Consider the following 13,425-nt stretch of genomic DNA (forward strand, 5'->3'; position numbering starts at 1 on the left):
AGATTCAGTGAAAACAACTGTGGCTAATGTCTTTGTTAAATGAGGATAAATCATGAGAATGTAACTTAAACATGCAATCACGGTGTTCAACAGATTACCAGAAGTTTATTCTGCTAGCAATGTGTGGACACCAGAGTATTTGTGGTCATGTAAAGGATATGGTCATTTTCTCCACAAACTTGTCCTTTTCATTCTGAGGAGGAGGGAATGTCTCAATGTCCTTCTCTAAATTCGTGATCTGCTTTCCCATCTGGTCGATATTTTTCTGTAGTGTCTCTGCTGAGACTGTGAAAAGAGAAAAGTTGTCTATTTTACCTTGTGTGTGAATAAATGATCAAACTGAAGCAAAAGATTAGATTTAGTTCTTGAATTGGTGCAGGAATCCTATGGATTTTATCATTAGTATAACCAAACATATAGGGTCTGTCCGAAAACCTAGTGATCTCTCTACATAAACGCATTTTATGTCATCATACGCATGCTCCTGAGAAGAAGGCTGTCCGAATTCTTAGATTCCTTGAAATGCTGCCTACTAAGGTGCCTTATTTCGAAGCGATAATCTGACTGAATAATGTTGCTTTCTTAGCGATGAAGGCAATCCCAGCAACTTTTCTCACAAAAAATTACAAATGTGGCAGACGAATGCGGAGCAACAAATGAGTTCTATTCGAATGTAAATAAATTCTCATTGATATTTAATTTGTATAAAGGCGTACAAGTGTAATTGTACACCTCAGCCCATTGGTTTGAATGGCCTGAGGCTAACTGTGTTAACTGAGTAAGCGAAACTGTAGTAATCGCTGCAATCACTGTTTAAGAAGTGCGTCCAACTAATCTGCCTTATGACTTCGATGTCTTATCAGAATCCTCTCTACTTAGGTAGCTGCCTAGGCACGCAGTAGGCAGCAGGTCAGCTCACAAGGCTTTCGAACAGACCCATAGAATTTATTCAAATGTACCACTATTTTAGTCAAAGACGTTGCCAAAACAGGCTAATAGAAAAGAACTACAGTGATGAGAACAGGTACCTCTGCTGGCTTTCTCCAGGTGAATAAGCTCATCAGGAAAGTGCATGACCTTGGCATACTGCTCCTGACACTCCTCTGCCAGGAAATGTAAGAGGGTCTGCTTCTGATCTGCTGACTTAGTATCCCTTAGCTACATTCATCAAGAGAAAAATGTAAGAGAGACAGAAGCAGATGCTAATCATTATGTTTCTCCTCATGTTAAGCACTCCAAGCACTTTCCTTTTTAAAGACTTCTATTTTTTATGTATGGGGGGGCATCCACATTATATGAGTTAAGACTAAGTGTTTGTCTTTACTGGGCAGTGCTTTCTCAGCGGTTAAGGTACTGGACTAGTAATCAGAAGGTTGCTGGTTCAAGCCTCATCATAGCCAAGTTGTTGCTGTTCAGCCCTTCACTCTCAACTGCTCAGCTGCTTTAAATAAGTCTGATAAATGCCATAAATGTACATGTAATATAAATGCCCTTTAGTGACCTAACAGTTCTGACCAAATGACCTCTTATAAAATGGCATGTGGAGGTTAATTTATCCAATGTTTTTTTATATTTTAAATATCAAACTCATAAATAACAATAACTGACCTGTTGTTTTCATCCCACACTAAACTACCTCACTACAAATTCCTTGTACGTGCAAACATACATGGCGAAGAAAGCTGATTCTGATATTTCATCATTCCTTAGATTTTTTTAAAAATATATATATTTTATTATGCATTTTCTCCCATTTCTCTCCCAATTTAGTGTAGTCAATTTGTCTTCCGCTGCTGGGGGATCCCTGATTGCAATAGAGGTTGGTATATTGCTGCTCACGCCTCCTCCGACCTGCGCACAGCCCTTAGCGGAACCCTTTTTCACCTATGCAGTCTGCACAAGCGCCTCTCTATATGCTAATAAGGGTCCTCACACAGCGTTTAAAGACCCCACCCACATAGTCCGGGCATCCCACCCTAGCAGAGACAATTATGCCTGCTAGATGGCGCCCAGCCAAACGGTGGCAACGTCGAGTTTCGAACCGAGGAGTTCAGAATCTCTGCACTGGTGTGCTAGCGGAATATCCTGTTGCGCCACCTGGGTGCCTCTATTTCTTACATTTGTATTCAGTTTATTATTTGACCATAAAAGAAAAGTGTATATAAAATAAAATAAAAATTTCAGATAAATCTGAAATTTTTTTTTTTTTTACAAAACTTAGCTCTGGTGTAACCAGATATTAGCAGGAAATCTTGTGTGGCTAAATAAAAAATGCTATAACTCAAAAAATTCTTAATCAACTTACAAATCTCATGATCTGCTTTACTTAAAACATGGTTATGCCTCTTTCAAGTCAAACTACAAAAATAACATAGCAGCTAGGCAGTCTATTACTGGCTGTGTCTCAAACCAACCACATAACATGAATAGTAAGCCACATGTGGACACCATCAAGAGCATTTTCTCACATACTATTAGGTATGTAGTATGCAGATTAGGATGTAGCTTATGTTTGGAAAGAAGGATGTTCTGCATACTGTTCCTAGTGTCATTTCATACATTCCTAGCCTATTTCATTAACTAAGCAGCAGAGGAGCTGTGACAAGTTAGAATGTTTCATTTTAGGCTATACATGTGCAATCCATTAGATCAGTGATATTGATATTCACTGAGCTATTTATTTTGGACTGCACTGTTAGTGATTGTTTTTACCAGTATTGTTTGAACAGCAAACACAATGTGTACATATAATTACTGCCTTTTTACAACCATGACCTTTCAGTTCAATTGATGGCAAAGGGCAGACTCAACTACACTGTGCTTTCCCATGTTTACATAATGAAGCTAAAAATAAAACCACATTTTTGAATACTTGCATTCTGAATGATATTTTTAACAGCTAAAGTTGGTATCACTGCCTATGAATGTAATTACTTAAATAATATAATAAAACGAAAAAGGATCTATGTTAGTGTGTCTGTGGATGCTAGATGATGTGTGTCGAACCTTGCACAGGTAGCTGATGCTGAAGCCAAAAGCCTTGCCGTTGCGCGAGCCAGCGTTCATGTAATTGCCCATAACCAAGATCATCTGAAGCAGCTGGGCGAAGTTCTCACTTTTCTTTAGCTCCTCGCATGCCGCTGTCACAGCCACGATGTCCGGCTTGAAGTTATTCACCTGCTCCTCAAACTGCAGCCGGAACAGGATGGCGCTGAGCCTCGGCTTCAGACGCTTCACTGAACTGATCTAAAGCACAGCAAGAAAGACAGAGACTGGTGTTGCTTTCAGGATTTGTAATGTGTAAAAAAATGTGCTTATTATCTACTGCTGCACTCATAAAAGATTGTCGTTCACCATAGTTATGAGAAGATATGAATATTTTATCAGTTTTAACACACAACTGTTCTTTTAAATTGGACTATGAGGCGATCCCAGCAATCCTACGGCAATTCAGTTAACAATCGCTAAGTCAAAATGTACAAGATGTCCAAGTGTAAAGCAGCTAAAAACACTACTCAGGTAACCAGTTCTGTGAATGCAGAGGAGTGGTGTGTCAAAACACAGATGAGAGGTTTCGTCTTTGAGACCATCACTGGATGTTCTAGGCTTTCATTAAACCATGAAGGTGAGCTGTAGTGTGTATTGTAGCTTCTATTCATTTTATCATTTAATTTACAAGTGTAATTTAACAACTGCTGTGAAAAATCTGTGAAAGAACATAGAACTTAAACAGTAGCTGGTAGCGAACAGTTCATTACAAGCGCTAACTAAGCATGCTAATCATAATTAATAGAGATGCAGTCTATCTATTACAGCTCTTCCTGACCACTTTAGTGTAGTTATATTATATTGTAGCTACTTTAGTGTAGTTACATTATATTGTAGCTCAATGGTTAAGGTACTGGACTAATAATCAGGAGGTTGCCAGTTCAAGTCCCACCATTGCCAAGTTGCCCACTGAGCAAGGCCCTTAACCTTGAATTGCTTGAACTGCATTCATTGATAATAACAAGCAGAATTCAACTTTCATACTGAGTCATGATGCAAAATATCCACATCATTACACATAGATGAACTTGTGCAGAGTTTAACATGTGGTCAGATTCCAGAGTGACACAAAGCGAGCTCTCAAGTTTGAATCTCAGCTTAGCTATTGGCTGGCCTGGTGCTTACACAGACATGATTGACTATGTCTGAGGGAGGGTGGGCCAAAGGAATTCCTTACTGCTGCTGCAACAGTGGCCTCTGATGGCTGGAAAGAGAGAGATATTCAGAGATCCTGAATAATGGAGAGCAGTGCAGGTGAAAAGAAGCGGTTGGCTACTGCACACTTGTTCATAGGTCAGGGTAAAGGTCTACAGCAGTAGAGAAGACACTGCTGGGTAGCCAGATCTGAAAAATGCAGAAATAGAATTTCCAATATATTTATTAAATATGCATCTTATAAATAGCTGTTGGCTGACTTATGCTTAATGTGTGTATTTTTATGAAGTGTTCTCCATAGAACTGGATTTTTGTTTGATGAAACATACACATACTCATGTCATGAGTTTGCCTGGCTTATAAAAGTGTAGTTACTGATCATCTCTGTACTTTGTGTGTGTGTGAACTGACCACTACTGCAAACTGTTCAGACTCTGCAAGGTCATCATATTCCTCCTTCAACTCTGTTAACACGTTCAACTGCTCCTGCTCAGGAAGTAACTTCAGCAAGCTCTGAAATACACACAAGCAGGTCAAATCACATGCAAATGAAATTCTACTGTATATTCAAAGTATAGGCAAAGTTCCAACAGACACGCACCTGCACCATGTTCTCTGTGAGCACCTTCTCATTCACCTCCAGAATGACATTTTTCATCTCCTCGTACGGAAGCCTGTTCGATCCCAGGAAAATTGCTGCAATGCACAGAGACACACACATTTTAGGGAATTTTAACCTGTTTTTAAAGTCAATCTGTACTGGATGTCTAGATGTCATCTGACAAGCTGTGTCTAATGAGGTCTAATTAATTACTCATACAATTTATTACTGCTGCATCAGAAAATCTGATACATTTTTGACATCTGACTCATCTGTCTCTCACAGTGAGCATCCTCTCATTATGGAATCAAGTGAATATTGAACACACATGCCACCTGTATAAAGAACTGAATTCTTACCTTTGGTTTAAAAAGCTTTATTGCAATAATACACACTATAATAATAAATATAATAACAACATATACACATTGTGTCTACAACAAAGTCTTTTAATTGATAGTACGGCATCCTTAGACAATTACTTTATTCTATACATTTTGCTATGTACACAGGGAGTAACTGAACACTTATTTTAATAACCAGAAGTAGGCTGATGAGTGGTGTTTCACATACAGTGTAAGCATGTCAGTAGGACTACACAGTGTGAAGTGATAAATCTCAGGACTTTGCCATGATAGCACAGCAAACAGAGGTTTTTTTTCCACAGCTTGTAAGAAAGTTGAGGTCAGACCACAGGTCAGCCATGATATTGCACTGCTGGAGCAGTTGGGGCTTAAGGACACAGCTCAGGGACCCAAGAGTGATATTTCAAAAAAGATGTTGGGATTTGAACTCTAAACTCTCAACGAAGTAGTAAGAAATTCTAATCATTTTGAAGCTTGGATTTGACAAAGTATTTTATCCTTTGGTTTGGCTTTGGTTTCTATCCATATGTAACACAATTTTAACATTTACATTTACATTTTCAGCATTTAGCAGACGCTTTTATCCAAAGCGACTTACACAATGAGCAGAACATGATGAGCAATTGAGGGTGAAGGGCCTTGCTCAGGGACCCAACTGTGACAACTTGGTGGTGGCAGGGCTTGAACCGGCAACCTTCTGTTTACTAGTCCAGTACCTTAACCACTGAGCTATCACTGGCCCCATTTTAAAATGTTTAAAAATGAGAATAATAATATATAATATACATGATTTAGATGTGTAGGTTCAGCACTGATCCTAACCAAAATGTACATTGATGTAAGTAAAAGCTGGAAATAAACTATAGTGTAGTGGCAGTGGTTAAGCTACTGGACTAGTGATCAGAAGGTTGCTGGTTTAAGCTCTTGCACTGCTAAGTTTTTACAGTTTGGTTTCTGAGCAAGGCCCTGAACCTTCAATTGCTTGAACTATATTCTGTCACAGTTGTAAGTGGCTCTGGGGCAAAGCATCTGCTAAATGCAGTAAATATAAATGACTCCTGGTTGACATTACATTGGTTCACTACATTGGTTGGAGAAGGCTGTATGTTCTACACTATGTAGTGCATGGTCGTAGAAAGTAAAATGTGATTTGAAAGTCTGTCATTCATGTAACTCGCAAATCAAAATGACTAAAATTGACTAAATTAGCTACAGTGCCAAACTAAAGTATTATATAACACCAAAGTCTTCAAATCTAGGCTAGGTGACCTGGTTACTACTCTGTTCTATACTTACAGAGGTTCTGTGACGACTTGGAGTCAAGCACTTTCAGCTCCTTCACCTTCTTTTTCGAAATTGCTTTCTCCTCTCCTCCATCCTGGTCTTTCTTTGCTAAAAAAAAGTAGAGAGTAGAGAGAGGAAAATACGTAAGAATTCCTTGATTTACATATTGTATTTAGCACATGTACACATATACAATGCTGTGAAAAAGTATTTACCCCTTTCCAATTTCTTCCAAATTTTGCATTGCCAATTATGTTTTAGATCAAACTACTTTTAAAGTTATACAAAAATAACTAATCTTTTTAAATGATGATTTCAGCCCCTATTCAGCCCTATCTGGCAGTATGTGACACTAAGCTACGAAATCAACCATTGAACCAAATTTAATTGGCAATCGGGTTCATTTACACAACCACACCCAGGTATGATGACTGCCAGACCTGTTGAATCTAAACATTACTTGAATTCTATAGAACCTGCCTGATAATTACCAGCAGGCTAGTAGGTCTCAAAAAGCAGCACATGTTGCCATGTTCAAAAGAGATTCAAATACGGTGGCAAAACAAAGTCAATGCTAAGAGTCTGGAACTTCAGCGAACCACAGTGAGAGCCATTATCTTGAATGTTCGTCTGCCAGTTTGTGATTTAAGTTTTAAGCGCAGCTAAGTTATGCTTTAGGATAATAATCCAAAGCCCACAAGCAGGCTCAAAAGAGACAAAATGAAGATTCGGGTGTGGCCGAGTCAATGTTCTGAATTGAATCCATTCCTAATTCTGTAAAGAAAAGTGAGCCAAAATTCCTCCACAGTGATGTAGAAGTCTCACAAACGTTTGATTGCAGTTGTTACTGCCAAGGGTGGAACCACCAGTAGTTAGATTTTGGAGCAATTATTTTCACATACAGGTAATGTAGGTTTTTAATAAATCTATAGTAAATATAGTAAATGGAATGATCATTTCAAAGCTGCATTTTGTGTTTATTTGTGTCGCAATATTATATTCAAATTAGATCTGAAACAAAGTCTGACAAATTAATAAACAACAGGTGGGGGGCAAACACTTTTACAGCTAAACAAGCATGCTGCAAAAATAAAAAGAATTATACAGGGACAGAATAACTTATAAATAAGGACTGACAGCAGGGATCTGACAGCAGGAAAGAAGGGCAAGATTTGTGGACAGATGACCGGAGGCTGACGGAAGGATTTGGATGGTCAGACAGATAAATATGACCTTGATTCAAACAGAAAACTTGAGTGTAAGTAAAGCTAGAGCAATACAAAAATAGCTACAGGCTAGACTGCAACCGAACAACCACAGACTTGAGGAGAAACAAACTAAAGCCTGCTGCCCTTTATCCCACCCCCTCGTTCATTCTACCACACACACGGTCACCGGTCAGACAGAGCAAAAATGTGCTGTGTGATACTGAGGAAAGAGATTAAAAAAAAGAATATTTCCCAGACTTCTACACAAACCACATGTCTCCATCCAACCCACAGGCAGTGCGTACAGTCAGGATAATTTCAGAGAGGCCTTACGCCGATGGAGGCAAAGTACAACCACACACGGATACACTAACACACCCTTTACATTCCACAGATCATATTTGTACTGGAGTTGAGTGGTTCCACTTCACATGTATAACATTACTAAGAACAATGATCTAAAATGATTTAAAGTGTAAAAAATGCGATCACTTCTAACAATTCAATAGAGAAATTATTCCTGTTGTGTCTCATTGCATCATAAGGGTGAACCTGGTCCTGTAAATCTGCCTAATCTGAGCTAGCTGTTATACAACCTGTCCATTATACTGCAATCATTGTGCATCAATGATTTCATCCAGACGATTGTTCCTAATATTATGGATTCCCAATTGTACTGTACTTCAGATTTGAAACATGTTATTGCTATGTCCAAACATAAATCCATCTATATGTACGAGATACGGTAAATGGAGCTTTAATTTAAAATATTTAACTATATTATTATTATTTCCATTGCTCATGGGTCCAGGTATTCCTCTCCTTACACCAAGTTATGCAAAAGATTTCCAATGCTCTGAAATAAAGTCTAGCTCTATGAAGCTAATGGCACACAGTTTTTGTTAAGTCTGGCTCATTGTTTGTTTGTTTATTAGGATTTTAACGTCATGTTTTACACTTTGGTTACATTCATGACAGAAATGGTTACTCATTACACAAGGTTCATCAGTTCACAAGGTTATATCAAACACAGTCATGGACAATTTTGTATCTCCAATTCACCTCACTTGCATGTTTTTGGACTGTAGGAGGAAACTAGAGCTCCTGGAGGAAACCCACGCAGACACAGTAGAACATGCAAACTCCACACAGAAAGGACCCGGACCGCCCCAACTGGAGATCAAACCCAGGACCTTCTTGCTGTGAGGCCACCGTGCCGCCCAGTCTGGTTCATAGTGGTGCTACTTAAATTCCGGAATTTTTAAAAAATATTTTCTTTATACATTTTCTCCCCTTTTTAGCGTGTCCAATTGCCCGACTGCGTCATGCTTTCTCTCCACCAACGCTGATCCCTGCTCTGATTGAGGAGACGCGTGGGCAGCATGCCGTATGCATCTCATCACCTACACTTGTGTATGGAAAGACACACCCTAAGAGCACTCTTTTCTCATCTCTGTGCAGGTGCCATCAATCAGCCAGCAGAGTAATTGCACCAGTCATGAGAGAAAGAGATCTGGCTTAGTCCCGCCCATATCTGAACAACAGGCCAATTGTTGTTCATGTGGCCACTCAGCCTTAGCCGGCAGGCAGAGCTGAGATTCGATACGATGTATTCGAGATCCCAGCTCTGGTTCCAGCGTGTGTTTTTACCGCTGTGCCACCTGAGCGGCCTCAATTCTGGAATTTAGCAAATACACTGTAAAGTTTGTCCTGGTCAGGACATTTTAACTGGCAACCAGGGTTTCTCTTTGCTAATGATGTATGTTCATGTTGAACATGCACCGTCATGACATATCCTACACTATTATGACTTATCTTCTCAAGTGAAGGCAAAAGTATGGCCAATTTTTGTAAAGTACTGCCAATAATTGCTATTTTTAACAAACATTTTAGTGCTATCCATTTTCTTCACATAAAATCTTTCTTAACCCTTTAATGGTCTCACCAAGAAAATGATGTTTAAAAATTATTTCATGCATTTCTAAGTATCTTGGGACCATACCAACAACAAACAATACATTTTTTACTACTGCACACAGTATTTTTTAATGAGCCTCTACCAAACAGTTGAGATGATCACAAAAATCATGCAACTCTTACGGATGAGTTGACATATACAGTAGGTTAGAATGACTGTTTTTTTTTTTTTAAAACCACAGTGTCATCTACCAATATTTCTGAGTTTAACACGTCAATCAAGGAGTAGATACGACCCAAACAAGATTATTAAAATACAGCTTCTTTTTATCCAAGACTTATCCTAGACTCAAAGTAAGCTCAACCAAGTGGTTAAGCAGATCTTTAAAGGGTTAAATAAAAACTAGCTTTTGATAAACAGAACTTTGATCAACAACACACTACTTACTACTACAGCAGTATAAATATAAGGCATAGTCATGACAACTACAGAGTCGACCTTGGTATTTCAAAACATTTCAGTTTAAGAAGTGAACTGCTTGTTTACTTTGGCTTAAGTGGTGATTTAAACTGCAGAATAATTCAGCCAGGCTGAGTTTGAGAAAATATGAGTCCTTGCCTGTGTTCATTTTGAGTGCGTTTCATAATCATCTTTGCAAAAACTTATTTTACTTGTGTATTGTTATCACAAGTATGTGTGTAGTTCTACAGTTCTAATCTCAGCTCATTTTCATAATTAACATGCATTTCTTTAACTTTTTTCACACATTTGTCTCCCAATTTCAGCACAGCCAATCTGCTGCTGAGGACCTCGATGGTGTCCAAAGAGGGTGTATACCAAGGCAACCAAGGATTTTACACAGCGTTGATAATCCGATCCTTTCCCACCCAGCAGACTGGAGGCCAATTTTGTCTGCTCCAGGCATTAGCTAATTGTGCCTGCTAGAGGGCGCCCAGCTGACTGGTCTCTGGTGTGCTAGTGGTTTATCCCACTATGCCACCTGGTCACCTCGCACGTTTTTAAATTCTAATAAATCTTTTCCCGTTTCACCCAATGCAGTCATGTATCATGGAATCATGGAAGGCTGCGGTTGTTACATGCCCACTCCAACACACAAGCAGCCACAGATCACTTTTTTTCACCTGGCAGGGGCGGAGTCTCACAGAGTGCAGTATCATGCAGAAACAGCCACACACCACCTGTAATCATCTGCCCACTGTGCAGGCGCCTCGGCTGGTTAGCAGAGGTCGTAATTTCCCCAGAAACGAGGAGCCTTGTTTTGGTCATTTACCCTTCCTTGCATACACACGGCCAATCATGTGTCTGTGTAGGCGTCCGGCAGGCTGACAGCAAAGCTGAGATTCGGACCTGAGAGTTTGGGATCCCAGCATTACTTTACCGCTGCGCAACCGAGCACCAGTGAGTTATTAACTATCAATACCAATACGATAACACCATTGCTACTATTGTTCGACACTTGACACAATGGTCAGTATTTTATACAGTAATTGTATGAAATCACAATCCCCCCCCCCTACACACACACAATATCCTTGAAAGGAAACTTCTGTGATAAACAAAACTTCAGCACACAGGCCACATGCCTACACTTATTGCTACAGTGTTTAAAGCCCGCCTCCTCTTTTTTGGCCCCACTGTCCCTTCAGTTCGCCCTCATTCTGCCATCTGCTCATTTTTCTTTCACCCCTCTATTAAATGTGGAAACAGAGCCTGTCCTCCATTTTGTTCTTTAATTTCTCTTTCTTTCTCCCGCACTTTTGTTTCCCGCTTTATTACAGCACCTCTCTGTGGCCTTGACTGGTTTACCCTTTTCTTCTCCTTTTTTCCTGCTAGCTGCAGTGTGTTACATACAATACTGAATTACAGCAGCATATGGATGTGATAAAAGAGACGTCTGCATTACACAGCACATTTTACTCTCTCCGTCTCTGTCCGAACAGACTCGAACTCCACACACAGAGTTGTTACACAGCCGGCCACACAGACACTGCCATCATTCCTTTCTGTTATGAACAGACAGACAGACGTTCCATGTGCTGAGTCTTTCTTTATGGGCTGTGTCGCATTGCTTTGTCGAGTGAGAGCTCTGTGGATGGTGCTTGACTTGAAGACTGAGCCCCAGTGTTTTTTCTGGCACTTACTTCCATCCTTACACAAGTCTGCCTCGCTCTATCTCGCTCACTTCACTGCCATTCGCTCACCCCTGGCCTGAATTCATTCTCTTACTGACTTTTTCCACCACTTTTTCTCTCTCTGATGGTATTTAGGTAATGGAACGATGGGAGGTCAGAGCAGTTTTAGTTCAGTGCTTACACAGTGTACTGCTTATGTTTACTGTCAATCTTGGTAAAGTGTCTCTGAAGGTTTACTGGAACTAGTGGGCAGGAGAATGAGATCAGGCTATGCAACGTTTAAATCAAACCCCACATCAGCCTTTCAGACAGGTCTTCATTATCACCCACTGCACAGACCAAAGGTTATAACAGATCTGGGCAAACTACACCTTTCAGAGAGACACACCCTGATCCCATCATCCCTCGTTTCTGTGCAGACCCCATTAATCAACCAGCAGAGGTTGTAATTGAATCAGTTATGAGGAACCCCCTCTGACACCCTCCCTGCAAATGAGTCGAATACTGTTCACGTAGGCGCCCAGCTTGATAGTAGAAGAGATGAGATTTGAACTCAGCTCAGGTGTGCTAGTGTGTTTTTATTGCCACACCACTTGAGCGCCTGAAATTTTTTTTAAAGAATTCTAGCTACTGTAAGTGCTTGGATGGAGTGGTAAAATACATTATCCAACTACTGCTGAGAACTGGGGTTTGAACTTCAGTGGTGCCATCAGCCAGACATGACTGCCTACATAACAGCCTAGCCATTAGAAGGAGAAAACAGCAAAAAAGAATTTAAAAAATGCTAGCAATGGTCAATTTAGGTTTTACAGTTAAAAGTTTTTTTTCTTTATGAATTTTATATATTATTAGGATTATGACCTCATATTTTACACACATTGGTTGAAATCATGACAGTTCAGGTAATTACTGGTTACACAAGATTCATCAGTTTAAGTCTTTTAATGTCAAACACAGTCATGGACAATTTTGAATCTCCAATTAACCCAATTAAATGTTTTTGGACTGTGGGAGGAAACCGGAGCTCCCGGAAGAGAAGCCACGCAGACACGGGGAGAACATGCAAACTCCACCCAGAAAGGACCCAGTACACTCCATCTGGGACTCGAACCCAGGCAACAGTGCTACCCACCAAGCCACTGTGCCGGCCCAGACATTGGAAGAACATGCAAACTCCACACAGAAAGCACCCGGACCGCTCCACCTGGGAATCGAACCCAGGACCTTCTTGCTGTAAGGCGACAGTGCTACCCACCAAGCCACAATGCTTTCCATCTTTCAGTATTTTAAATCTGACTAAAAATAGAGGCCACTGTTGAGAGTCTAGCCTTAAAGCGACCAGGGCTTCGTCATGATTATGTGGCAGTGGTAGCTCAGTGGTTAAGGTACTGGATTAGTAATCAGAAGAACCACCATCACCAAGCTACAACTGTTGGGCCCTTGAGCAAGGCCCTTGGCTCTCAATTGCACAAATTACATTTAGTCATAAGTGTAAGTCGCTTTGGATAAAAGCATCTACTAAAAATCATAAAAAATTTAAGGATTATAAACTAGATGGAGTGTAGGGCGGCACGGTGGCTTAGCGGGTAGCACCATCGCCTCACAGCAAGAAGGTCCTGGGTTCGGTCCCCAGGTGGGGCGGCCCAGGTCCTTTCAGTGTGGAGTTTGCATGTTCTCCTCGTGTCCGCGTTTG

The 13,425-nt window shown here is 40.2% G+C and overlaps 1 protein-coding gene across 1 annotated transcript in view; it reads right to left on the reverse strand.

Annotated features, from left to right (window-relative positions):
* Positions 1-145: 145 nt before the first annotated feature.
* Positions 146-13,425, reverse strand: part of LOC134316284 (protein diaphanous homolog 1-like) — a 36,043-nt gene continuing 22,763 nt past the window's right edge. Inside the window, exons 3-8 of the mRNA XM_062996659.1 lie at positions 6,466-6,561; positions 4,805-4,899; positions 4,615-4,716; positions 3,007-3,246; positions 1,029-1,158; positions 146-285 (exon numbers count right to left, since the gene is read on the reverse strand). Of these exons, the coding sequence (XP_062852729.1) occupies positions 146-285; positions 1,029-1,158; positions 3,007-3,246; positions 4,615-4,716; positions 4,805-4,899; positions 6,466-6,561 (803 nt within the window). The remainder of the gene's footprint in view (positions 286-1,028; positions 1,159-3,006; positions 3,247-4,614; positions 4,717-4,804; positions 4,900-6,465; positions 6,562-13,425) is intronic.

Source organism: Trichomycterus rosablanca, chromosome 1 (assembly GCF_030014385.1).
Source record: "Trichomycterus rosablanca isolate fTriRos1 chromosome 1, fTriRos1.hap1, whole genome shotgun sequence".
NCBI lineage: Eukaryota > Metazoa > Chordata > Actinopteri > Siluriformes > Trichomycteridae > Trichomycterus > Trichomycterus rosablanca.